Source organism: Oculina patagonica, chromosome 4 (assembly GCF_052425735.1).
Source record: "Oculina patagonica isolate OP01 chromosome 4, crgOcupat, whole genome shotgun sequence".
Classification (NCBI taxonomy): domain Eukaryota; kingdom Metazoa; phylum Cnidaria; class Anthozoa; order Scleractinia; family Oculinidae; genus Oculina; species Oculina patagonica.
This window is the reverse complement of record NC_135761.1, coordinates 22,888,479-22,913,611: the sequence shown is the minus strand read 5'-3', so window position 1 is coordinate 22,913,611 and position 25,133 is coordinate 22,888,479. Positions and strand designations below refer to the sequence as shown.

Below are 25,133 nucleotides of genomic sequence, written 5' to 3'. Positions count from 1 at the left end.
CATGATTTTTAGTATTTGTAGTATATTGTGTAGTACCAGTGCCGTATTTAGCAAGAGACAAGACATTTTAACCCAAAATTTAAAACAACATAATTATGTTTAGTTAAGAAATCCCCAGTTAAACAAAAAGTGTTTCAGAGTTTACAGATTTCTAAATTTTCTGAAGGGCGTGGCCACAGAACCTCCTAATACGATCTTGCCTCGTCTATGGCAAAGGTCTGGTTACGGCCCTGCAGTATATTGAGAATGTAAGACAGAAAACTTTGCTATATACAATAAACTGTTTTGCAAGGTATTTGCTTTAAATTGTGTGGTTATCAATGGGTGCAGTCCCGGGGGGGGGGGGGAAGGGAGGACTACTCGAGTGTAAAAAGTGAGGAAGTGGAGCGGGGGAAGCGTTATATAAAATTGGCGGCTTCGGTAATTTGGAGTAAGGGAGACCTGAGGGGTATGTTTTACGTTTCTGGATAAGTGATACCTTATTATAGGAATATAACGAAGCATTTTAACAACGCGAACAAAATGTACGCGTAATAAAATTAACGCGAATTGTGGAAAATTTATGTTTACATGCATATAATTAACGCGAATTCTCGTGTGGTGTGTGCTTACATGCAGTTAATTAACGCGAATTTGTTGCGTAGTAATCTTTATAGCAAGCTGCGCTATTCCAAAGACAAAACAAGAACGTCCAACATCAGAACTTGAGGTTTAATTCCGATAAACCATACACAACAAAGATATTTAAACAGACCAAAAAGTGACTAATATTCAATGCATGGGTCCAGGGATGGAATACATCCCGTCCTGGCGCTCGCTTTCCACTGCCTCTGCTATCCCTGCAGCTTTGACGGAGAAGTAGATGACGTGTTAATATAACTTACCAGGAAAAAAAGGTGTCTTAAAATAACAATGCTGTAAAATAGAGTGTTTTTAATTAACCATGACTTAAATTAAGGTACATTAAATTAACGCGAATTTTTGAAATTCGCGTTAATTACATGTATCGTACATTTCCTATAATAAGGTATTTTGCATTTTACATTCCCATTACTGTAGGTATTTTCCAGTTAAGTTTTGACCAAATACTAAGAAGACAGAACGACCCCTTACGGAACAAAGAACATCCCAAACGGACTATGAGATCGGCTACTGTCACACCATGCTGGTTGATGCAATGAAGGCTGTAACCTTTACATTTCACTTGCTTTTTTTAAAAAACTGCGACTCGTGCGCTTCGCTGGCCCGCCGCCCCCACCCACTCGATTAGATCACGCACGCAGATTCATTCCCGCTCCCTTCACGTCTCCCGACCGCTGGTCCAGGGCGACGCAGGCTCTGGGAACGAGAATCTGAACGTTTGCGAGGAAATATTGCGTGACGAGCCAAAAGAAAGTCAGCGTGGAGGACTATTTCGCTTGCTGTTCTTTCGCGTTGTTTTGTATCCGGTTTGTGTGGAAAAAAAGAATTAAAGCTGGATAGTACGAAAGCCGAGGAGGGACATCACATTTCAGACTTCAAACTTAAGACTTCAGACTTCAGACTTCAGACTTCAGACTTCAGTCTTCAGTCTTCAGACTTCGGACTTCAGACTTCAGACTTCAGACTTCAGACTTCAGAATTCAGACTTCAGACTTCAGACTTCAGACTTCAGACTTCAGACTTCGGACTTCAGACTTCAGACTTCGGACTTCCACCTTTAGAATTCAGAGACTTCCGCCTTTGCTTGATTTCCGCTGACCTCCGAGTTGTTGAGTATCGCGTAAAAAACCGTTCAAAATTAAATCGGGATATAACCGATATCGATAATTCAATTGTCGATGTCGGAAATGAATTATCGTGGTCGGAAATAGTCCCGACCTCGATAATTCCTCTTTTTCTCGGGTCTGAATTAATTCCGATATCGATAATTAATAAACGGGGTCTGACTTATACCAGGGTCGGTAATTAAAACCGGGGTCAGGTTTTTATGAAAGCCTTTTTCTAATTCGGACCTCCGAAATTCTTTACCTATTTTCGATATCTGTATTCCGTTTCCCATGGAGAAATCAATTAATTCCGGTTCCCATTTATAATTTTGCGATGGGGGTGGGGGTAAGGTTTTTTTTCTTTTGGTTTTGGGGGTTAGGTGGTGGTATGGTGATGAGAAGTATCTTTGCCAAAAATGATCCCTAAATGATACTAGAAATGTATTTAAAAAAATTACAAGAAAGCTACAATGTTGCCTTCCTTTGATAACGAAAATATAGAATTTTCAAGAATACATTTATAATTTTTTCACTGCTACAGAAGTGTCCAAAAAACATTTTAACTTTTTCTTAACCTACTCGAATATTTTCATCAAACTTTCGTTAATCTTCCTTGATGTTCAAAATATAGTCGTAAACGTTCGTATAGCCTTGGAATAACGCGAGTTTTTCAAAGCATGAAAAGTTGTTCAGAATCTTTATTTTGATACCTAATGTAAAATTAATGCGAACAAAATGCTATAATGTGTTGTTGATGCGTTGTGATAACTCGTAATACCTCGTTATGGCTAAGACAGTTGGAAGAGTGACCTCTTGACATCATTTGTTATCTTTATTCATTCATTGGAAGAGAGCGCACTAGTCGTGCAATCTTTTCTAAAGACGTAAAGTACGCCGGGCGGACCGAGGATTTGCATGGAATACTTCTCGCTAACTCAATTAGAATGCCAACTCTCAGGCCGCCCTTTTATGGGCCATACATTTCTTTGTCCAAATTCGAATTTCTGAGTTTGTGCATGAGGTTGGCATTCCTTTTTCTTGGGTAATAATCAAAAACAAGACGTAATGTTAAGAGTTTTAAAATATTTATTTACTAACTCTCAAACAAACTTCTGCTAAAGTTATCATTCTTTAAGTTCGGAAATACCACACATGTCAATAGAGTTTTTCGCAAAAACAGGTAGGCCTGACCACATTGTGTTCGTAAAATGCCATAAAGGCTTCTCACTGGAATGCAAAAATGTGGCTTAGAAAGTGCTCAAAAATCCAAAAGAGAGTTACTCGAAAGTTGGTCCAAATACAATAACACTGCTTTCAAAATCTGACAATTTGTCATATATAGCTATGCCTATTTACCTTTTAAAGTAAGATTTTTAAGGATTTTCGTGCAACCAAACTGCAAATACAACGATTTTTTATGTAATACTTTCCATATTTCGATCACGTGACTTACTACGCTCGATCTCGTGAAAATTTCAAAACTAAATTTCCTAAAAAGTTGGAGATGATATACTGAAAAGTCAACGTCATATCAGAGCAATGTACTTACTTTTGTTTGTTTGAAAAACAAATAAGTTCGAAGTTTTTGTTCATTTTACCTTTAATCTACTTAAATGAAAGTTTTAGTCGATCGTGCTACTGTTAATTATTCGTTTCGTTTCCAGATAGAGCGAAATGCCGTGATTGCCATCCTGAGTTAATGGATCAACCGTTGCGCAAAGTTCCCTCAAGCAATCATCCGACAGACGCAAACGGTTTTCAGGCACTACTACCTCCGTGATATCATCCACGTCCACTGCATCAGCGATCTCTGGTTCAGATACGCCATATTCTTCTTCATTTACAGTGTTGTTTTCGAAAAAGTCTGTGACAGAACAATACGAGGAACCAAACAGTTTCAACATGCCTAAAATGTATAGTTGGTTGGGTGTTTTTTGGTGCTCTGTCGACAACTTGTGGTTGTTCCATGCTGCCTTGAATTTAGTCAAGTTCCGGTTGATTCTTGGCATAAAAACAAAGTGGAGTGCAAATAGATCTAGGTCACTGTTTGGATCTAGTAAGTTCTGTGTTTCAAGAAAATAAAATAGCCGTCTAAAATACTCCGTAACCATCTTTCGCATGTCTCTCCATAACCTTTCAATTCTCTGATTATGAACAGAGCTTCCTTGCAAAATGCTTCCTCGACCTTCACCCCGTCGCTGAATCATCAGTCTGGCCACTTCTACGTTTTCCCCCCCTTTATCTGTTCTTACTCTCGACGGCCAACAGTATTCATCTGTGGCGCTCATAAAAAGATTGGCCACCGTTGCTGATCTATTGTTGTCTGAGCAATTGAGGAACACAACAAGTCGCGAATATCCATCAATTCCCCCATGAACGACAAGTCGCCACCTAAAGAACAAACAAATAATATTAGAACGGTCGCTTCCAAAACGGTGGGAAATATTTAAGAGTAGAATGAAAATAAATAATGAGAAACTGGTGAATACACTACCTACACCGAAATTAATCTTTACCTGATCATCTTATGGTTTCCATCGATGTGCCACAGACTGTTTGGACCTACAGAAATCGAACATAAATGCTTAAACAACATAAGACATACGGAAAGGAGACTGTTAGTAAGACCAGCAATTTTTGCTGCTTTCGCATTATTTTACATACGCTTTACGTACCTATCATGTTAGTGCGCATGACTGCTAGAGTGAGGAGCATGTGTTCTACATCATTACATAAAAAACATAAAACATAAGACATGCCAGTTGTGTTTCTCGAAAGGTTGTTCGTTATTTGCCGAGAATGTCATGTGACTCAGACAAGACTCATACAAACTAACCAAAATGGCGGACGTTCTTATCTAAAACACTTTCTAAAAGACTTTTTCAAAATACTTTCATAAAACGAAAAAGTCTCCTAGGTTTTCTCTATTTCTCTAAGAACAAGCTGATGTTTTCTTGGCCTCGTGGAGGTAAAATTCATTTGCATTCTCATTGTATTTAGCTCTTTTGTGCTAATTGTGGAAATGTTTTGCATGTTTTGTACGGAAAAAAAGATGGTGGCTGTACATTTTACCACTATACCTTTTGAACCTAACACAGTCAATAGGGCTTAAAGACGATCACCTTTCTGCGAACTTCGTAGTTGAACTTTCAACATTATTCATGCATGGTTTAAAGTTTTTTAGATTGTCTTTATATTTTTATTGGAGTTGTTAGCATTTTTCATAAATATTATAATTCCCACCTGGTACATTGTACGTCACCCTCGGAGTTATATTTCTCCATCGTAAACGGGCGCCGATTGGATCCAGGACAATTAAGGCTTCTGCAATATCTGTTCTAGAAGCTCTTAGAGATTGCGCTGCTAATTCCCCCTCGATCATTACAATTCCTGCACCTGCTGCCCTCTCCTTAATTTCGGCTATGATTTCCAAGAGTTCTTGCATACCAACTGTTCTGCGACCGGCATGTCGTCTTCTTTCCATATTGAAATGTACTCTCCTTCTCCAGATTGTCGAAAGCGAAACACCTAAGAAGTAAACCGTTACCAATTATGTAAAAAGTAAGTAGCGATTTAAACATGGAATTAAAAAACGGGGCTAGATCATTTTAGGTTATTCACAGTAGTTTCGAACTAAAAGCCAACAGTCTCTTATTGGGCAAAATCAATAGAAAGTTTCTGTCGAGTAACTATTGGCTGATAGTTGCCCTGCGTAAATTTGATGTTCTTAAAATAAATATGAATATAAAAATATTAATATGTTAATATGGTGCCCTCCGCGGATGAACACGTGATCAATTTAAACCAATGAGAAGTGGAGAAAATTCAGTGGTGAACTATAACGAAAAATAGAAGCTTTCAATGATTGATTCCGTTTAATAAACAACATTAGTCTGTCAAATCAGGCTTACCTAGAGATTTTGCTATATCAGTCCAAGATATACCGTAACGCCGCATAATCTCCAGTTGCTCTCGGTTGATAATGTACGATGGTCTCCCAACGGCTCCTGTCGCTGTCAGAGGAGCGCGGTATCGTAGTTCGTCGACCAGAAAAGGAACCAGACAGCTATACCGATCAATTAACGCTCCTATCAGTCTTTCTAGGGTGGAAAAGTTATTTAAAATAGCGGCAAGTATGTCTTCCGAGCACGGTTTTGTTGTTAGTAGGTGCCACTGGATCCTCTTTGAAGAAAGCACTGCAGCGTCCAGATTTCTCCATATGCTGGTTAGTCGTTCGGCTGATACGTCTGGACTGTCTAGTGCGTGTTTGGCTCTTAAATATAGGTCTTGGAGGTCATTCACAAACTCCCGTATTGTTCCAGGATCAATACTTTCAACTTGAATAAACCAAAATAAAAAAATGAGACCATAGAATTTTACATTAAGTAAAACCAGACATCCCCAATTTAGTGTCATACAGTCCATGCACGTTCCCATCCTGCCTCAATTCAGTTCCCACTATTTTATCACCTTCGCCAGCATTCACTTTCATAATGAACGGTAACTACGGTATAAATTTTCGCTTGGTTAAATTTAGTCCAGTCCCTGAACTCTCTCTTCCGCGCGCCCTATATAGGTGTTGAACCCAGGCGCGCAAAAAGAGAGTCCAGGATAACTTGCATGCGTATGCTCAGAACGAACCAATCACAAGCGAGGAGTGTGGCATCACTTGCTTAGGACGCGCGCGCTAGGTTAACAATGTTCGCTCAAATGACGAATTCCACTACGCCACCAAGCGCGCGAATAAATACAAGAAAAATTCTTTGCTAAATTGCATCCAAAACCAATACAATAAACAGCTACAAAATACTGGGAATAGTAAACGAATAGCGAGTTGTGTTTTGGCCGATAGCTTTTAGTAGACATTAACTGGAAAGCTTGGCTTTTTTAAAGTTATTTTGTTGACCCTGCTTTAGTACACGGTGGCGTAGTTGAACTCGTCATCTGTGCGCGCGCGTTTTCAAAAGTGCTGCCAAATGTGGTTTTTCCCCCAATTTTGGGGGAAAACCTGCGCATGCGCATGCAAGTTATCCTGGACTCTCTCTTTGCGCGCCTGGGTTCAACCTCTATATAGGGCGCGCGTTAGGAAAAGTAGAGCTACAGAAAAAGGCCGCCTGAGAGGAAAGACAAAATCTTCCTCTGCAAAAATACAAACTTGTTCATTTCCTCTGGACCAATATGCAAAGTTCAAATGAATACCCAGACTTCATTTCGGCCTTGTCACGTGCACTTTTGTGCTTTTCCCCGAACAACCTTTCTTAAATTAGCGGTATAATAAATCTTGACAGCCCACCCCCTGGCATAAATCTAAATGAATGGTCCCTAACATGTGAGCCTAGCCTAGTCTAGCCTGCGTTTAAAGGGGAGGGAGGAGGGGAGTTCGAGCGCGATATGTGCGCGGTGCGAGAAGAGAGCGCGAAGCGCGATCGGAGAAGGCGCTCTCTTCTCGCACCTCGCGCATCGCGCTCGCCATCCCCTCCCCTTTTATAATATTAACGCCGGCCACGCAGGCTATAAAATCTGAACCCGACACGTGCTCAGTACATGTGCTTACTCGCGACGGACTTGAGAAAAGACCCGCGAAGTGTATTTTCAACGGGCAAATGCAACACGTTTGTTGGAAATAAATGTTAATAAAATCACAGCCTGTTTACAACCGTCTAGTAAAATATAAAGGATGGCTGTACACAGGCTAAAAAATCAAAAAGTGACAATAGAAAGCAAGGGACCGCGGACGAAAATGCTGCTGTGTACGTAGGAGCTGGCGACAGCTCTAATCAGCCAAAAATAAAAATACAGAGACAAGAAAAGCAAGGCTGACACTACGTAGAAATGATCAATGGGCGAGTGTTTGAATTTGAGCCCATCCGGATTGTCATGACCACGAGCACTTTATAGACAACTGTCTTTGCGCTGGTTGTTCTATTCTGTGCGGCATACACTCTGCTGAAGAGACCCAATCAGGTCGAAACAGCTGTCCAGAGTTTGCATTTTTGACTTTCAGTTTGGACTCTATCATGTCGTTGTCCCGTTAAGGTTTTTTCATTTCTACGTAGTGTCAGCCTTGCTTTTCTTGTCTCTGTAAAAAATCAAGACGCCTTCTTTTTCTAGAATGACCAGTCGACATTGAATAGAGTAGATCAAGCTGGTTAAGGTTAGGTAGTACCTGAACTTGCTTGAAACACGGCAATCAAAATGGTCCAAGCAGCAATCCCAAAGATGAAACAACGAGCCATGCTTTGTATTTACAACACTCACCAGCCGGCGTGGTGGCATGCGCATTGCATACAGTGATCAGTAGTTTGCGGTTTTGTCGCTTCCGGCCCACAAAGAGAATACGTTGGCGCCTGGTTGCAGCCACTTACTTTTTTTATAAATAGTGATACCTCGTGTGCCTGCGTCGTATGCTAATTTTGTTGGAAAAGGTATACTTTTTTAACGAATAAACAAAGACAAATCAATCGTACTTTGCTTTTTAACCAAATTAAAATTTGTGTAATTACTGTTTTAACATCGTAGAAAGAATAAATCGGTAGCAACTACAGAATGCATGGCCACTTTAATCAACCGTGTCGGCACTCTTTATAGAACGAGGCATAACACAATAGAGCTAATAAATAAATCAATCAATCAATCAATCAAATCAACTTTATTTGCCACTGAAATCCTGTTTACTTCAGTTACACATCAGTTAGCAGCAACAAGCTTGCTATCGCTTTTTAAGGAGATCTCCCTTCCATTTCTACAAAGTTGATCAATAATTAACTAAAAATGTTGGCTTGTAGCAACATTGTGCAAGCATTAAAGTAGTTAATTACGCTTCTCCCTGGTCAAACTGTCACATTCTTGTTGAACAAATTGCCTACTTTTCCTTGCAAAAATATTATTTGATTTAATATTACCGGTTATTGTGTAAGTTCGTTATTATTGAAGCTTATTGAGCAAACAGTTGATCAGCATGCCGTGTGTAAATAAGTTACGACATGGACTCAGATCAGTTAGTCCACGTGCAGACAAAGCACGTCTGTGTTTTCTCACCATGAAAAACAAAAGGTCTATTGACAACTGACATCTGACATGGACTCGAGTGAAATTCGAGTATTCGCCTCGTGCTTTTCATCGTTGCGTCCATCATACTCTCATGTCTGAGGATCCTGACCTTGCTTACGGTGAAGTTAATCAGAGAATGGCCGAAGCTGTTGTTGCAATGGAGAACCAATCTAATGAAGATCTTAGGGAACTTGGTCCATTGTTCAACGAGACAGACAACCAATTGCAAGGTCGAAGAACTGAGCCCAGCAAGGGGAGACCAGGCAACAAGCCCACCAGAACTTTTGTCTGGCTTCCCCATGAAAACGCCGAAGATTTCTCTTCTTTGCCGTCCTCCAAGGTAAAATTCCCGAAAGAACTCAAGGGCGAGAACTTATTGGCGCTCCTGAAAAGGGAGAAAAGAGAAATTCCTCAGAATTGCAGGTAACTTGATGTACCTTTAGCTTATTACATGAAATTTTCGCGACACTAAATAAAATCGCGAAAATAAAGTGACGCGAACATAACATGACGCGAAGTTTTAGAATTTTAGAATAATCTATTGATCTCGGGAAACCAGGAGACCCATGTATTTTTCAACACACTAGAAGTAATAAAGTTGGTCTTAAGGACTGGTCATAAAGTACAAGGGGGGGGGGGGGGAGGTGGGCTATGAATAATTTGGGGTGGGTCACTATTTTTCAACATGTCAAAAAGGGGGGTTCAGGAAAAAAATTCACTGCATTAGGGGTGTGTCATGGTAAAATTATTCACTGAATGGCATTATAATAATGCAAAAATTGTACCAGAATATTTTTTTTAAAACAGCACTTCCTTGGTTCTAAAAATCTACTTTATGACCGGTCCCTTAAGTTGACCTTTGGTATTTATGAAGTGCAATGATTACTGTGAATGGTGGTTGAAGCGTAGCAGCACTTACTTAATTTCCCCTATTAAAGGTGCAAAGCTTTCTCAAGAGCGGGGCCTATTCCAACTACCGTTAAAACACTGAGGAGAGTGTGTATTCTTGAATGAAAATTTATACAAGAGGTAGCACGAATACAGTTTCTCAGTGTCCTTGTGAAAGTATTCAGTGCTGTTCAAAAACAAGAGGTAACATGAACATAGTTTTACAGTCTCTTTGTAAATACCCAAATTATAGCCGCTGTACTTATTCAAGAGTGGCCTCTATAAAATATTTTTGGAGAAGGTGCGGAGCTCATTCTAATAGCTGCGTACATAAAAAATCATCTATGGTAGGGCAATTATTGAACATACCTGGTCAGTACTTGAAAGGAAATCTTTAGACGAATCATGATGGGAGCTTTTAGTGTGCGTTTCTGGCTGTTTTCCACTGGTAGAACTGCTGCAAAGAAAAAATACAATAACTAAGTGCTACTATGATTAATTTTCACCCCTTTGCTAATTAAGGGAGGGCGCTTATTTACGACAGGCCGTTTAGTACAGTACGACAGATGTTCATGAGTTTACATATTCGACGTCAATGACTTCAGTTATCCACAATAGGGGCGCTTACTGGATTAGCGGCACTTGTAAGAATGGATACAGTTATTAGAATGGGGGCGTTTATTAGAATAGTGGCTCTTATTGACAAAATCAAACTTTTGAAGGGGTTGCTAAGGTAATTAGCTTGACAGAAGAAAAGATGAGAATTTCATCATGATATAGCAGTACAAGCAAATAAAACTTTCATGTAGATTCCATGCAGGTCATGCCTAAATCCCTATAGGGAGGGGACTCCTAAGTGAGAAGGGAAAGAATGCTTCTTGTTCACACTTAGGGCGTAAATTTCAAGTTTTGATCTTACTTAGGGTCTGTTTATATTCATGAGCCAGGCTGCCTCGGTTTGCCAAGATGTCTTTATAACGCATCCTGAGCCAGCGTGGGATGGTCCAGATTTAGCATGAACAGCAGTTTGAATTTAGCACGATTGATTTTGGCGTTACGTCTGATTATCTTGATGACTTTCTTTAGCAATTTGTTGTTTTATTTTTTACACTTGTACCGCTACATGAGTTGTTATGCCTCTTAACATCCTTTTTTAAAAGAAGAATATATAACGATTTTTAAGGTTGACAGTGTGCGTGCTAGGAAGAGAAATTAAATCGTGGCCCAGTTAACGCAACTAGATGGAGATCTCATCCAAGCTAGACAGGATCCATGCTTTGCAATACTGTGATCTCGTATAACCTGCCTGGCCCCGTTGTCATGTACTGTAGTTGCAAAATTGACTTTTTTGGCATTTTTAAAAGAGTGCCAAGATCTGGCTAAATGGTGCCAGCCCAGCAAACAGGGTCAGCTCTTAGCAGTCTGAAGTAGGATTAAGGGGCCCTTGCGCACAGCTAACATAGCGTAGCATAAAGCATTTTTAAATATTTCAAACAAGCATACATGTATCTGCCCCCTTTCATACAGTAGCCTCCTCCCAGGTCTAACTACACCCTTAATTACAGCAATCTAAAAGATGTGACAAAATTCCTCCTCTACCACTTCAGCCAACTTTGTTTAGATTTAAATGTTTGTTCCCTAAGTGGCATGGTAGACTGTTATTCTTCACATTGATTTCTTGTCATTTTTTTTTTTTTTACCTTTAGAAGCTTAAACTTCTTCAAGTCACAAAGTGCAGGGAACCACGCCCTCTTCAAGGTTGGTTCCGACCTCTCAGGAAGAGAAGTTGTGGAAAATTTTAAATCCACATCTACAAGGGTATACCTTGCAGAGCGCCTCCCTCGTGTTAACGTTCCAGTAACGTTTGTTCCAGAAGAACAGATTAACAACACACAAGCAATCATTGTTCCCACAAACACAGGTACACAGTGTACATTACATAGATTCCATGTTTATTTAACAATTATTCCATGAGTGTGCATTTGATATGAGATGGCTATATAGAGGCCCTGCCAGGATAAATTCTGACAAGCGACATGGTCCAAAAAGTAGCGACAGTACGTAAAATAAAATGGAAGCAACCGACAACCCTTATAAAAAAAATATAAATTTCGACAAGGACAAGTAACTTTCCTTCAATTGAATTACTGACAGCGACACGAAGAGCGATAAAACAGTGACACGGAAACTCCCCCTGTCAGGGGCTCTATATAACGATCCCCTATCCAACGAGCGCAAGTGGAATAATTGTTTTATTAAAAATGGCCAAAGAATTCCAATACTTGTTGCCTCTGTTTCAGTGGCATGCCTGTAAACTAGCTATCTCGAAGAGATATGAAGCTAAGTGCATGACCACTATAAACAACATTTACATTTACATCACTCAGTGAACTTTAACTCTCCAAATGTTTATTAAGAGTATTCATTGCTTTGATTTTGCTATGCATATTATTCAAGACTTTCCCACTTGAATCTTCAAGACATGACAATTAAATTTCTTTGTACATGCATATATTAAGGTTGTATTCCTACATGAAGAGTGGCGACGAACTTTATTCTCATATGGGCAACCTGTCATATATGGTCTTTAATTTCTAGTAAAATTTAACCTGCCTGTAAAATAGCCAAATTGGCATGCTCTTAGCCACATTTCGGTCTCAAGAGTCATCATGGGCTCGATGAGGATAAGTAGCCACATTTGTGAATGATCCAATGCTAAGCATAGCATGTGATAATCGCGACACTCCGCAGAAGGCACTATTAACAATAATGTAAGATACTTTAAGTTAAGTCAACTTAACACTGAAAAGTTTAAATGACTCGATCAAAGCCAACACCAAGTCAATGAATGGACTCATGCTATTCTGCTTACACTTCCTTGATTTATTGCCTGATGTTATTGTTACTGGTACCTTATCATTACCCAATTACTTCATGAATGCTCGTGCACTTAAATCCAGTCAATATTTTTTCTGACATAAGATCTACTCATCCTAAACTGTATTCACTGTATATTCTCTTTGTTAGTACTCATTATGCAGAAAATTCATATCATAAAATCCACAAAAATTAATATTTTAGTTCATTAAGCTTAATAATAAAATTCATTTTTATGAGATTATCTTTGTCTTGTTCCAGGGCAACAAAGCCAAGAGGCAGTTTGTATCAAAGGTAAATTATAACACTTTACAATTTAAACTCACAGCTTATTTTACTTTACCGGTACTGGCATACGTGTACTTGAACTGTATTTTTATAGTATAACAAAATTTTGTTTCCTTTTTTAAGGCAACTTTGGGCCTAGATTAGACGAAGACTGTTTACCAGGTATTCACATGTAGTTTATCTTTAAGTTATAATTAATTTTCATTATAACTATATGTAGTTTTCTGCTGGTTGAGTCATGCAATGTTCAAATACAAACATCTGTGATGTATCAACTAAAGGTTAAATACTTGAGGCACAGAAAGGAAGAGAATACATCTTTAAAGAGTAAGTGGGCCTTCTCACATACATACATTTGTGAGACATGCAAATTTGTGTACCGAAAACTTACTAGAATAAAGAAAGAAATAATTATTTTTATTGTATCAAACTTCATGTAATCGCATTAAACATTTTTTTTGCAGTGGGCTTAACTTTACCAGAACTGTCTGACCACGGCCTTGAACATCAAGGTACTGTAAGGGATGAATCACCCACATGCCAATTCCAGTTGATGTCAAATAACTTTACTGTGCTGTGTTGCGAAGTTCGTTGGGAAATTGGGAATTCGTTACGAAGTATCCAATTGTGTTGCGAGTAAGACAATCAAATCGTGAACCTCGTAACAAACTCTCCAACTTTTCGCATCAACAGTTAATTTGTATAAAATTTAGCTAGAGATATTTCATTGAAGATATACAGAGATATATATCCTCTGACACCATTGCACTTGGAAAGAAACTTGCTGGCCGGTTTATTGAGGTAAAAACCCATATATTTAATAATACACTTGTGACAGCTTAATAGAGGTAGCCATTGAATAGAGGTAACAAATACAGCGCTAGCTGCAGTCCAGTGACAAATAATTTGGGAAAGTGGCTGCTTAATGGAGGGTAGCCGCTTAATAGATCTAGAGATAAGGACTGTATAGCAGCTTTTAATGTGACACAGAAACAAAGATAAGCTTTGGCTTTATGGGTCCAAAATTGAAATGTTGGAAGTATTAACTTATTTAGAAATAGTGTAATAGTTTCTATTTTTATAGGTCTGCTGCATGCAAATCTTACTGATGACCTTATATTGGCCAAAAGAGCGAAGATTGCTGATGGCATACCATTTGTTGGTTTGACCTTCCAAAGTGTAAGTTTAAAGTGTTAAATACATTTGGATTATATATTTCTATTTTACATTTTGATACCTTTCCAGATATATACATGTTTGTATAGTTAGTGGCGGATTCACCAAAAATAATGTGTGTACCAAAACATTTTTCAAATTGCAGCCAAAATTTTTAACAATAATTAACCTTCACTGAAAGTAATATAAGGCCGGGTGGGGTTTTAACACGGAAAAGGTAGCTGATTTAATTGTACTTGATTAACCTATATACATGGGAGTGGTTGGAAATTTACATATGCATATATTACAGTTATTGAAGACTTGTAACCTATGGTAATTTTAGTTGGTCTTTATCACACCTGAATTTCTTAATGCTATCTAACATGCCTCTAAGGACTCTGGTACAATTACAGCAATAATAACGTAAAAAATGGGTAATGAATGACATGTACCTTTAAATTGTATAATACATATTACAGTAACATTAACCCCATGCATAATTCACATCACAGGAATCACTAAATGAAAGGAGTTAGGATAATATGCGAGCCAGTGAGCCATGCCAACCAGTGTGTTATTTAGGCTAACCTGAATGGCTCGCATGACTCGCAAGGCATGCGAGCCAGAAATCCCTAATCCCAATAAAAGGCTAACTGCATGCTACCTTAGCTAACTGTAGGCTAACCAGAGTGCTATTTAGGCTAACCGAAGTGCTATTTAGGCTAACCAATGTGCTATTTAGGCTAACTGAAATGGCTCGCTGGCTCGCAGATTATCCAGACCCAAATGAAAGACAGAATTCAATTTAAAACTTTATTTCTAACTCACATTTTATCACTTTGTTGTTCCAGCTTTGTCATCATATCCGTGGCGAATGTAGGCCGGCAGTCCTTTTTCTGTCCAAACAAAGTGGGCAGTTCTCTGATGAGGAAAAAAAAAATGTTAGGGTAAAAAATTCAACTTAAGTTAACCCTTTAAAGACCATTAGCCAAAGTTCACTGCTTCTGCTTTAAAATTCGATTCAATCTTTTAATCTCAGTTACCTAGATTAAAATGGAACATTTTTATTAATAATACAACAAATACAAAGAAAGGTAACGATGCCCAAAAGCGACGAAGGTTGAAACAGATTGTGATATCCGTGTTCGAAATATTGTTGGGCTGAACAGTTTTCAAAGTTAATCTTTTTTGCTTGTTTTTTGTCATTTAGATCCATAGAAGTAATATTTTTGTAGATAACATTAAGTTTCAAAGTGAGTATTTGGCAAAAGTTGATAAAAGATACTTAACTCATGCATGACACAGTCTCGTTATTTATTTATTAGTTTATGATTATCAATATTCCTTAACAAAATATTGAGATTGTCTCATAATTGTTTCATTTTTTTTTTTGAAGTGCTCTCAATGAGACCTGTGTGGGCATGTGGAGTGAACTTATAGCCACATTTAAAGAGCCCTTATTTTGGTTGTCAAGCAGTGAGTCCAGTGAAGGGATGGAAGGTACGCATACATGCAATTTTTACATGACATAAATTCTTAGAAAAAGTTTCTGACTCATGTTAAGTGAATACATTGCCAGTTCATGCACAGTAATTAATTTTGTATTTAAGGTTGCTTTATACAAGCTAAGTACCGGTATGTATGGATTTAAACAGCTGAGAAAACAGTTTTACTTTTTGGAATGGTGGTTTGGAGCTTACGACAATGCTATCACAACTAGCAAGTGACTATTTATGTCCTAATGCAAAACATTTATTATCCCTTTATCTTTAATGTACAAGTAGTAGCAATTTGTAATTGATATCTACTGTTTAAAATATAACTCTCTAAGTTGAGACCATTTAATTTGCCATGGCAATAAAAATTTTGGACCTGGTGACTAAATTTGAACCACTGTTGCCAGCCTTGTGACTAAAATTGTAAGAAAGGATAGGAAGCATCAGCTTAACTTAGCAAATATAATTTACCACTCGCGACCAAACTTGAGTTACTGTTGTCTAGTTGGTGGCCAAATGGCCACTAAGGAAAGCAAAAAAAACTTGTAGGGTTAAAATACTTTGTTTTTTTAAAATAATGAATACAATGTTTTCCTTATCTTTCAGCAATACATATTCTGGGGAGCCAGACAACTCAAAATCCCCAGGTTTTACTGGTAAGCCCATCGCTGCGGGGGTCAATAAAACCCACCATTATTGAAACGTTTGAAGGTGAGTACATAATAATTAATATTAGAATAACAGGAGATATGAATATAGAGGGATCACACACATGTTCAATGAGGCTAGGGCAAAACATTGTTAACATTGCTGTATCAGTTGTTTGTAAACATTACGGTGACCAGTTCTCTGAAATGTGGCATACAACATGCAAAATTATTACAGTTCATGTTTGCCAAATTACATGTGCACACTGGCCTAATGATACATGACTTTTGTGACATTTTTCTATCACAGATGTATCTGACCTCCAGGCGTATTTTCTGGAAGCCTTGAAAAGAAGCAAAGAAACTGTCGAGGTTGCCGAGCTACACCAGTAAGGAGGTTTTTCTTTCCACCTGTTGTACCTATGGTGTTTTCTACGTTAGTGACAGTTTAACTTAACATTATTGCATTTGAGACCAACGTACATTGTATTTAATGCAAAAACACTTAAAAAAAAAAAAAATAAGTTACTGACTTAAGTTAACATCACATGTATGACTTAAACATGTCTAACAATTTACTTCATTTACCACAAATCAGGAAACAATTAGAAGAGGAAAGAAATCTGAAGAGAAAGCAAGAAAATGATCTTGTCCTTTCGGAAAAGGCTGATGCCTTAAAGGTACACTAAAACTCACTTTGTAGTCTAGTGTCCATGTTAGAGAAAACGGCCACAAAGGGTATTAACAACACCCCAATAACCAGGGGACGTAATTTAAAGTAATTTTCCTTTCACAGATCTTCTGGGAAATGAACTGTTTTAATATGTTGAATTTAAGGACTGAAAAGATGCAAAGTAAATTTTATTCCCTTGTGTGTAGTGCTTATTTGAGATTTTTGGCCTTCGCAGCAGAGCTATATATTGCAAAAATTTTGGATTAATAATCACTTTGAGCTGTAGAACATCAGAACATTGCTTTTGACAAAAGAACTGCAATGTGGTGTGGTGGATCTTATTAAGGGTCAGTGACAAATTTTCAGGGACGGTCCATAGTTCATTACTTGATTCCATTTATAAGTATATTAGTTTTAAGAAAATTATAAGTTTGTAGTGAATAATAAAGATGGTAAATTTTAAGCTCGGTAATAAATAATGAAGATGAAGTATCCAACATGACACGATCATGGGACAAAGAAAAAATCTGAGTCCCCGACGGGAATCAAACCCATGGGCCACCCAGATCCCGGTTGGGCTAAAATTTAAAATTGGTCAAAATTTGCCATCTTTATTATTTACTACAAACTTGATGATTTCGACATTGCTGATCCTAGCATTATGCAGGACACGTGTGTCACATATCAACCTAGTAAATGGCCCAGCTCACAATGAGTCTCTCGTAGCTCAGTAGGTTAGAGCGCCCAACCGGTATCTGGGAGGCCATGGGTTCGATTCCCGTCGGGAACTAAGAATTTTTCTTTATCCCATGCTCCTGTCATGTTAAATACTTCATCTTTATTCTCGATTAAGTTTGTAACCCATCAATTAACTATATTTTTATTGTTTATACACTCAGAAAAAAGAAAACAAGGAAGGACAAAAAATCAAAAGTGGACAAAATTTCTCCAAAGTAAGCTTGATGAAGTAATTCCATACTGGGAGGGGTAATGACAAATGTCATTTATTTGGATACATTGGATGACATTTGTCCACTGAAGTGTACTGTAACCTATCTAGTAGATAATTCATTTTTTAAAAACTGCTGTTTTTAGAGTTGTTGTTGTGATTTTTGTGTTAAATAGAATCGTTTGGACACGTACTGCATTTGGTCCACACTGTGATGCGTATAATTTATGGTCACTGGCAATTTTTCAGGGACAGTACACAGTCCAGCACAGCACATTATTGCAGCTGAATTTTGAAGAGAAAAAATAACCACTTTGAGCTGTCAAAAAAAATTCAGAACATTGCTTTTGATGAAAACAACCCTGCTATTTTTAGAGTTGGTTTGTTGTGAATTGAATTTTTCAGGTTCAGTTACTAGTTTTAAGAAAATTATAAGTTTGTAACCCAACAATAAACTATCTTTTTTATTGTTTACAGACTCAGAAAAAAGAAAACAAGGAAGGACAAAAAATCAAAAGTGGACAAAATGTCTCCAAAGTAAGCTTTAGGAAGTAATTCCATACTGGGAGGTGTAATGACAAATGTCATTTTTTTGGATACATTGGATTGCATGTAACCTATCTAGATGATTCATTTTTTAAAAACTGCTGTTTTTAGAGTTGTTGTTGTGATTTTTGTGTTAAATAGAATCGTTTGGACACGTACTGCATTTGGTCCTCGCTGTGGTGCGTATTTATGGTCACTGGCAATTTTTCAGGGACAGTACCCAGTCCAGCAGAGCACATTATTGCAGCTGAATTTTGAAAAGAAAAATAAATCAGAACATTGCTTTTGATGAAAAAAAAAACCCTGCTATTTTTAGAGTTGGTTTGTTGTGAATTGAATTCTTTACCATACAAGGGTCCTCACTGTGGTGCTTATTAAGGTTCAGTGGCTATTTCCAGGGACGGTCCTTAGTTCATTACTTGATTCTGTAAGTTACTAGTTTTAAGAAAATTATAAGTTTGTAACCCAAAAATTAACTATAGTTTTTATTGTTTACACACTCAGAAAAAAGAAAACAAGGAAGGACAAAAAATCAAAAGTGGACAAAATGTCTCCAAAGTAAGTTTGAGGAAGTAATTCCATACTGGGAGGGGTAATGACAAATGTCATTTATTTGGATACATTGGATGGCATTTGTCCACTCCAGTGTACTTTAACCTGCCTAGATAATTCATTTTTAAAAAATCTGTTTTAAAGAATTTTTGTTATTATTTTTTGTGTTAACCCGGCTTTTAATGTCCGATAGTGCCATTTGGCACATTATGTCATATTTTGGTCAATGTGTTTCCAATTTATTTGCAAACATGAATTGTACAGCAATTGTGAGTCACAGTATTGTTGAGACACAAGATTTTTTTTGCTGAAAGAATAGTCAAATTCGTTTTTTTAACAAATTTTTTGTTACTCACGCAGGAAAAAGCAGTTCATCAAGACACATCTGAAACCACTGAGGTGAAAGTTTTTACACCTAGTGGTCAATTAAAGTCAAACTTTTCTAAAGGTGGACTTTACCAGGTAAATTACAGTACTGTTATTAATTTTTAACAATAATAACTCAGTCACAACAACACTAATTTAAACACTAACATCATCCAAGTTGTGTTACATGTACATCAGCCTTTTCCTTTGCACATCTCATTTCTCAAATTTACAAGGTAGACTAAAAATACACCCCAGCCAATTTTGATCCGGCATCTATGAGATACCATGGTTTATTCAGAGTACGATATTTTATCAAGAAAACAATAAAAAATGGCCCACAGTTATTGTAGCTACTGCAAGTATTAATTTTTCGTTACTTCTTTGTATTTGTTTTTTATCACAGGAAGTGTATGACTGGCTAAAAAGCCAAGAAGATCAACCAGCGCATTTTGTCCTTGAGCGAAAAGTCACCAAGGAGGTTGTCTCACAAAAGGACAACATACCTCCTTCTGGTGAGGCAGTAATACTTGTAGAAAAGGTAAGAATTAACTTTGAGCAGTTGTCTGTCCTTATTTAAGGTGGCCTTAACATATTTGTGGTGGACCCATTCTTTCATTCAGTAAAAGTATTTTGCCCCATAACATTCTCACTTTATGTATTTGGGCTACCGATTGTTTATTTGTTAATCTGTTTAACCTATCTTTCCTGTAGACTGAAAAAGAAATGGCAGCCATCATGATTGCAGCAGAAGAAGTAAGCATGATGATTTTTTAACGATACAATTCAACTCTATAGCTCCTGGGACAAAGAAAAAGTCTGAGTCCCCGACGGGAATCAAACCCATGGCCACCCAGATACCGGTTGGGCTAAAATCTAAAATTGGTTAAAATTTGCCATCTTTATTATTTACTACAAACTTGATGATTTCGACATTGCTGATCCTAACAGGAACTGATTGCATGCCTCGCCTTACACTTTGTGATAACCCGTTCAACAATGTGATAACTAATAAATGTGTTGTTTTTATTTACATATAGGTTTTAGATCAAGAAACTGACCCTGTCAATAAGGGGCAAAACCAAACAGTTGATTTAACAGGTGCTTATATATGACTTATTTGTTTGTCGTTGTGTCTAATGCAGCACCATTTCATTTGATTATGATTTGTAAAATGGGAAGAAAATAATTGTAAATTTGCACTCATCAAAACACAAAAACAAAAAACAATTGAACCCCAAATACTAGACTGTGCAGACAGTTGTAAATTGTTTTCTTTCTTTGTTTTTCCTTTTTGTCTTAACATATATATATTGTTTTTTTTCAACATTAGTGTTAAAATCATTTTTAGATGATTATAACTATTTGCATCCTGTTTATTGTTGTTTAATAAACATTTGTATTACTTGAAATGTAGGTTATCAAAAAAACCGGTCTTATTCTCTAGAGACCTTATATTTCTTGCATGCATTGCATGCCCACATTAAATTAAATTTACTTGAGCATCACATAAATTGACTAAGAGTGATTAATGATAAAGACTGATCATTTCACAAAATAATTCTAAGACTAATGAGGGCATTAATCACTTGGCAAAGACATCTGAAATCCCTTACAGTGGAATCTCGATTAAATGAACCTCCAAATAGTGAAGTCCTCAATATATTAATTAACTAATGGTATCCTTAACCCCAGAAATAATAATAAAGAACCTTGATATAAGGAAACCTTGTTATAGCAAACATATTTTGCCAGTTCTTTGGCCCTTTGTTTTATTGAGGTTCCACTGTATTTCAAGCTTAAGGATGTCGACAAAACACAGGCTCTTTAAGCGAACCTCTCTTAAAATCCCTTAAAGGCCTGTTTTAAACAAAAGCAAGTAAGCCTACCTAAAATCCAAGATGACAGTCTGCTAATTCTTCAATCCTTTGGTTCAGTTGTTCCATTGCAAACTTGTACAATTTCTATTTTAATAGCAAGTAAGAAAAATATTTAAGTTTTTCTCATCTGTTTGCTCAACAAGAAAAGCCATCAAAGACCTAGAAAAGAATGAGTGCAAATGACATGCATATTTATATATTTATGCGGACTACACACACTCCTTGGGGAAGCATCCAGAAGTCATAAAGGCTCCTGATGCTGGGTAGCTTGCTTACAGACCAGTTCTGTTTCCTTCCTACATTCCCCAGTTTATTTTAAATCAATGGGGTCAGTAAAATAAATGGGAGGAGCCAGTTGGTGCACTAATAAGAAGGGGTCTGGAACATTATTTACTCCTAAACCCTTAGCAAGTCGTGATTTAGGTTTAGGATAATAATTATCTTTTTAAAAAGATTCAAAATAATCAATTTTACTTGCTTACATGTACTTTGACAGTGTCAGATGGCGAGAATGATGCCATGGAAGAAAAAAAGAAAAGAAAAAAAGCAAAAAGGAGAAATGTCTGGTAAAAAAAGAAAAAGGGAAGGACTGCCAGAAAGGGAAAAAAAGAAAACAAAAACAAATGAACAAAACAAACACAAAGTAAGTACATGTAAAGTACTTTCAAACCATAATGTACTTAATGTCTGAAAACACACATAACCTTCCAAATGTAACAACTGATAAGTGGTGTGCAATATCTCTAGCCAAAAGATGGCTTTTAGGATAAGGATTAAGTTTAATAAAGGTTAGTGGTTAGCCAGCTAGAGCACACTGAATAGAAAGTAGTTTAATGAACAGTAACAATCTTCAGAATACAGATGTTAATAAATTACTTTTTTTATAAACTAACTATGTTATCTGATGTATACTTCCACAATTTGCTGTTATCTATTCAGGAGGTTTCATTTGGAGGAACTGTTCCTGACACTGAAGGGCAAAACTTCACAGTTGAATCAGGTATTTGTCTGCTCGTCTCTGTGTCTTGTAGCAACATCCTTAAATGGAGATCTGTAAATCGAGTCCATTACTTTACTTTTGAATGAGTTAGTAGCATGTTTGAATAGGTGAATGGAGACCTTAAACAAGTCACCCTTTAATTTGGTGGTTAAATTTAAGGAGACACCAAAGGTGACTACATCATTGTCATGACCTAGAGGGATTATGAATTGATTCTGACTGGAAAAGAAAGTTATTACAACTTGCCAAAAAATTTCTTGACCTGTGGCTACCATACGCTAGAAAAATAGCCCAGTAAAATCACATTCTATGTTAGAAATTTATTTTTCCTTGTACACCACCTATCCCCCCCCCCCCGGCTTCTTCCTCCACGAGGTATGGCCGTGGAAAAAGTTGCTCCCCCCCTAGCATTGGAGTGCTTCGGCTTTGACCTGAATATGTCTTAATCACTCTTACTTACACTCTTACTGCTTGATTAATGTCAGTTGGTGAGGATTATCACACAAAGGAAAAGGAAACACAGCAAAAACAGAATGGAGGAGAAACAAAGGAGAAGAATGGGGTAGAAACATCACACAGAAAAGGAAAAAGAGGACTCGATGAAAGTAAACAAAAACAAAAGAGCAAAAAAGACAAACACAAAGTGAGTACATGTGAAGTACTTACAGGTAGAGGCTTAACAATCCAAACCATAATGCACTTGATGTCTTGCTACTGATAATTATTACCATGATAACTATTATAATGACATAATGTGCAGAAACAATCTTCAGTATACAGATGTTAACAAATTTCTTTTGTTTGAACAACTATTTTTATCTGATTTTACTTCCACAATTTGCTGTTATCTTTTCAGGTTTCATTTGGAAGAACTGTTCCTGAAACTGAAGGGCAAAACTCAACAGTTGAATTAGGTATTAGTCTGTTTGTCTCTGCGTCTTGTAGCAACATTTCATTTGATTCAGCAACATCCTTAACTAGAGATCTATAGATCGAGTCCGTCACTTTACTATTGAAAGTTAAAGTGAGTAGCATGTTTAAATAGATGGATGCTGTTCACAGAATACTTTCCAGATGCATGATTGCAATATAGCAAGACATTCTGAAATCCCTTAAGCTGCAAGGAACATGTACATGCAGTATCAGTTTTGCTCTCCCTCACTTCAATCGTCAATTTCTCTCAATTTCTCCAAACTCAGAATACAATTTTGACTTTTCGCATATGGTCAAGAAATTTATTATAAATTCCCACAAACTTTCTTAACCTGTGGTAACCATACACTAGAGAAATAGCTCAGCAAAATCACATTCTATGTTAGAAATTTATTTGTCCTTGTGCACCCCTCCTCTCCCCCACCCCCCTTCTCCACTAGATATGGCTGTGAAATATATTGCCCCCCCCCCCCCTAGCATTGGAGTGCTTCGGCTTTGACCTGAATATGTCTTAATCACTCTTACTTACACTCTTACTGCTTGATTAATGTCAGTTGGTGAGGATTATCACACAAAGGAGAAGGAAACACAGCAAAAACAGAATGGAGAAGAAACAAAGGAGAAGAATGGGGGAGAAGGAAAAAGAGGACTCGATGAAAGTCAACAAAAACAAAAGAGCAAAAAAGACAAACACAAAGTGAGTACATGTGAAGTACTTACAGGTAGAGGCTTAACAATCCAAACCATAATGCACTTGATGTCTTGCTACTGATAATTACCATGATAACTATTATAACCACATTGATGACTAAGACATTAACAAGTGCTACTTTTAATAAATAAAATGGTGCAACAGTTGTAGCCAAAAGACTGTTGTTAGGGTTAGGCAAGAGTAGGGACAACCCGTTTCCCTTGGATTTGCCCTTCAGTCATTTACTATTGGCTATTTCGAACTCCCGCTATTTCGAACTATTTTTTGTTTCCCCTGACGGTTCGAAATAACGGGGTTCAACTGTACATCAGAATTTTTTTAAACAACAAGATATTCTACACATCTTTGTACCTTAATGTTCTGTTTATCATTTTGTGTCAAGCATTTTAAACCTCTCCATTTGAGGAATGGACTGATCGTATGAAAAATTGTGATACATCTTGATCAGGTATCAATATTTTCAAAATTAGCAATGTCTGATTGGGCCATTAAATGGCTCAATCACATTGCTAATTCTCAAAGATTTGACGTCTATCTAATAAAAAACATCAACTGTTTTGTTGGGAAGAGGGCACTATTAATTGTCTTTCAAAATCAAAGTGCAAATGGGTTCTCGTATTTTCTCGATTAAACGCCCCCGGCGTTTATTTCAAACTTGGCCCGATAGAAGTTTTTTCAAGCCCTATGTTTCTAAGAAACGATTTTTATTCATTATTCTTGGCAGCTTTATAATTAGACATTGTTTTTAAATCATATTAAACCTTTAAAAATTGTTTAAGGGGTTTATTTTCAAATACAACTTGGAGACCCGGCGTTTATTCGGGGCCCGGCGTTTAATCGAGAAAATACGGTAACCTGCTGTGGGTGAACCAAATTGTTTAAATTTCGCCATCAACAAAACATTTAAGAATGGTCCCTTTTAAGGTTTATATGGTTGGGTGATTTGCGTATCATTTACTACAAAAGCCACATCATCAAGTTTAAACTGATACTCTAATTGTAAGACTTAACGACTTAAAACCTCGTGAATAAAAAAGTTTTTAAATTGACACCTACCGTAATCACGTATGTTTCATGGCTTTCTCATAACACCGAGGAAGGGCTCTAGCTTCCTGTGTTTCGAATTTTCAACTAAAGGACTATTAAAAAGGTCCAATCTTCGGTATAATCTCGTCCCCTGTATTGCATTGCGCAACCTTACTGCGCAGAATTTTACGCGTAATAAGCGCGCGCGAGCCCGCGCACATAAACAAAATGGCGGCTTTTTTCTATGCGGCTTATATTCCGCGAGAGGAGTTAATTGTCTCTTTCTCTTAGACGAGTATAGTGACCTATCAATTTTTTCTCATATTTTGGGTTTAATGATCGAA

The 25,133-nt window shown here is 37.3% G+C and overlaps 4 protein-coding genes and 1 long non-coding RNA gene across 11 annotated transcripts; 3 read left to right on the top strand and 2 right to left on the bottom strand.

The window, feature by feature from the left end:
• Positions 1 to 3,370: 3,370 nt before the first annotated feature.
• Positions 3,371 to 7,984, bottom strand: LOC144652037 (uncharacterized). Its single transcript, XM_078512081.1, has 5 exons — positions 7,915 to 7,984; positions 5,660 to 6,085; positions 4,992 to 5,276; positions 4,265 to 4,310; positions 3,371 to 4,139 (listed from the first exon to the last, which is right to left on the bottom strand). Exons 1-5 carry the CDS (start codon positions 7,982 to 7,984, stop codon positions 3,371 to 3,373), a joined length of 1,596 nt encoding a protein of 531 aa, XP_078368207.1.
• Positions 7,985 to 8,380: 396 nt separating this feature from the next.
• On the bottom strand, positions 8,381 to 25,063 carry LOC144649863 (uncharacterized). 3 transcript variants are annotated; one of them, XR_013569961.1, is made up of 6 exons: positions 24,820 to 25,063; positions 22,031 to 22,169; positions 21,128 to 21,202; positions 14,838 to 14,930; positions 10,056 to 10,143; positions 8,381 to 9,183 (listed from the first exon to the last, which is right to left on the bottom strand). It is a non-coding gene; the product is annotated as an uncharacterized LOC144649863 (long non-coding RNA). The 3 variants fall into 3 exon arrangements; XR_013569959.1 differs by having other exon boundaries at positions 22,012 to 22,169; positions 24,820 to 25,060; XR_013569960.1 differs by lacking the exon at positions 24,820 to 25,063 and adding an exon at positions 22,785 to 23,608 and having other exon boundaries at positions 22,012 to 22,169.
• On the top strand, positions 8,890 to 13,908 carry LOC144649861 (uncharacterized). The gene is made up of 5 exons (XM_078509459.1): positions 8,890 to 9,221; positions 11,393 to 11,607; positions 12,825 to 12,857; positions 12,975 to 13,013; positions 13,316 to 13,908. Exons 1-5 carry the CDS (start codon positions 8,890 to 8,892, stop codon positions 13,489 to 13,491), a joined length of 795 nt encoding a protein of 264 aa, XP_078365585.1. The 3' UTR covers positions 13,492 to 13,908.
• Positions 14,055 to 21,717, top strand: LOC144649859 (uncharacterized). 5 transcript variants are annotated; one of them, XM_078509456.1, is made up of 13 exons: positions 14,055 to 14,956; positions 15,406 to 15,509; positions 16,112 to 16,216; positions 16,463 to 16,541; positions 16,751 to 16,832; positions 17,725 to 17,778; positions 18,258 to 18,311; positions 18,825 to 18,878; positions 19,233 to 19,334; positions 19,645 to 19,779; positions 19,953 to 19,994; positions 20,279 to 20,339; positions 21,615 to 21,717. In XM_078509456.1, the coding sequence occupies exons 1-13, from the start codon at positions 14,796 to 14,798 to the stop codon at positions 21,686 to 21,688; spliced, it is 1,107 nt and encodes a 368-aa protein (XP_078365582.1). In that variant the 5' UTR covers positions 14,055 to 14,795; the 3' UTR covers positions 21,689 to 21,717. The 5 variants fall into 5 exon arrangements, with proteins under 5 accessions (XP_078365582.1, XP_078365580.1, XP_078365581.1 ...); XM_078509454.1 differs by having other exon boundaries at positions 18,252 to 18,311; XM_078509455.1 differs by having other exon boundaries at positions 18,252 to 18,311; positions 18,825 to 18,882; positions 19,240 to 19,334.
• Positions 21,998 to 23,869, top strand: LOC144649862 (uncharacterized). Its single transcript, XM_078509460.1, has 4 exons — positions 21,998 to 22,118; positions 22,604 to 22,761; positions 22,975 to 23,032; positions 23,606 to 23,869. The coding sequence occupies exons 1-4, from the start codon at positions 22,013 to 22,015 to the stop codon at positions 23,821 to 23,823; spliced, it is 540 nt and encodes a 179-aa protein (XP_078365586.1). The 5' UTR covers positions 21,998 to 22,012; the 3' UTR covers positions 23,824 to 23,869.
• Positions 25,064 to 25,133: the final 70 nt, after the last annotated feature.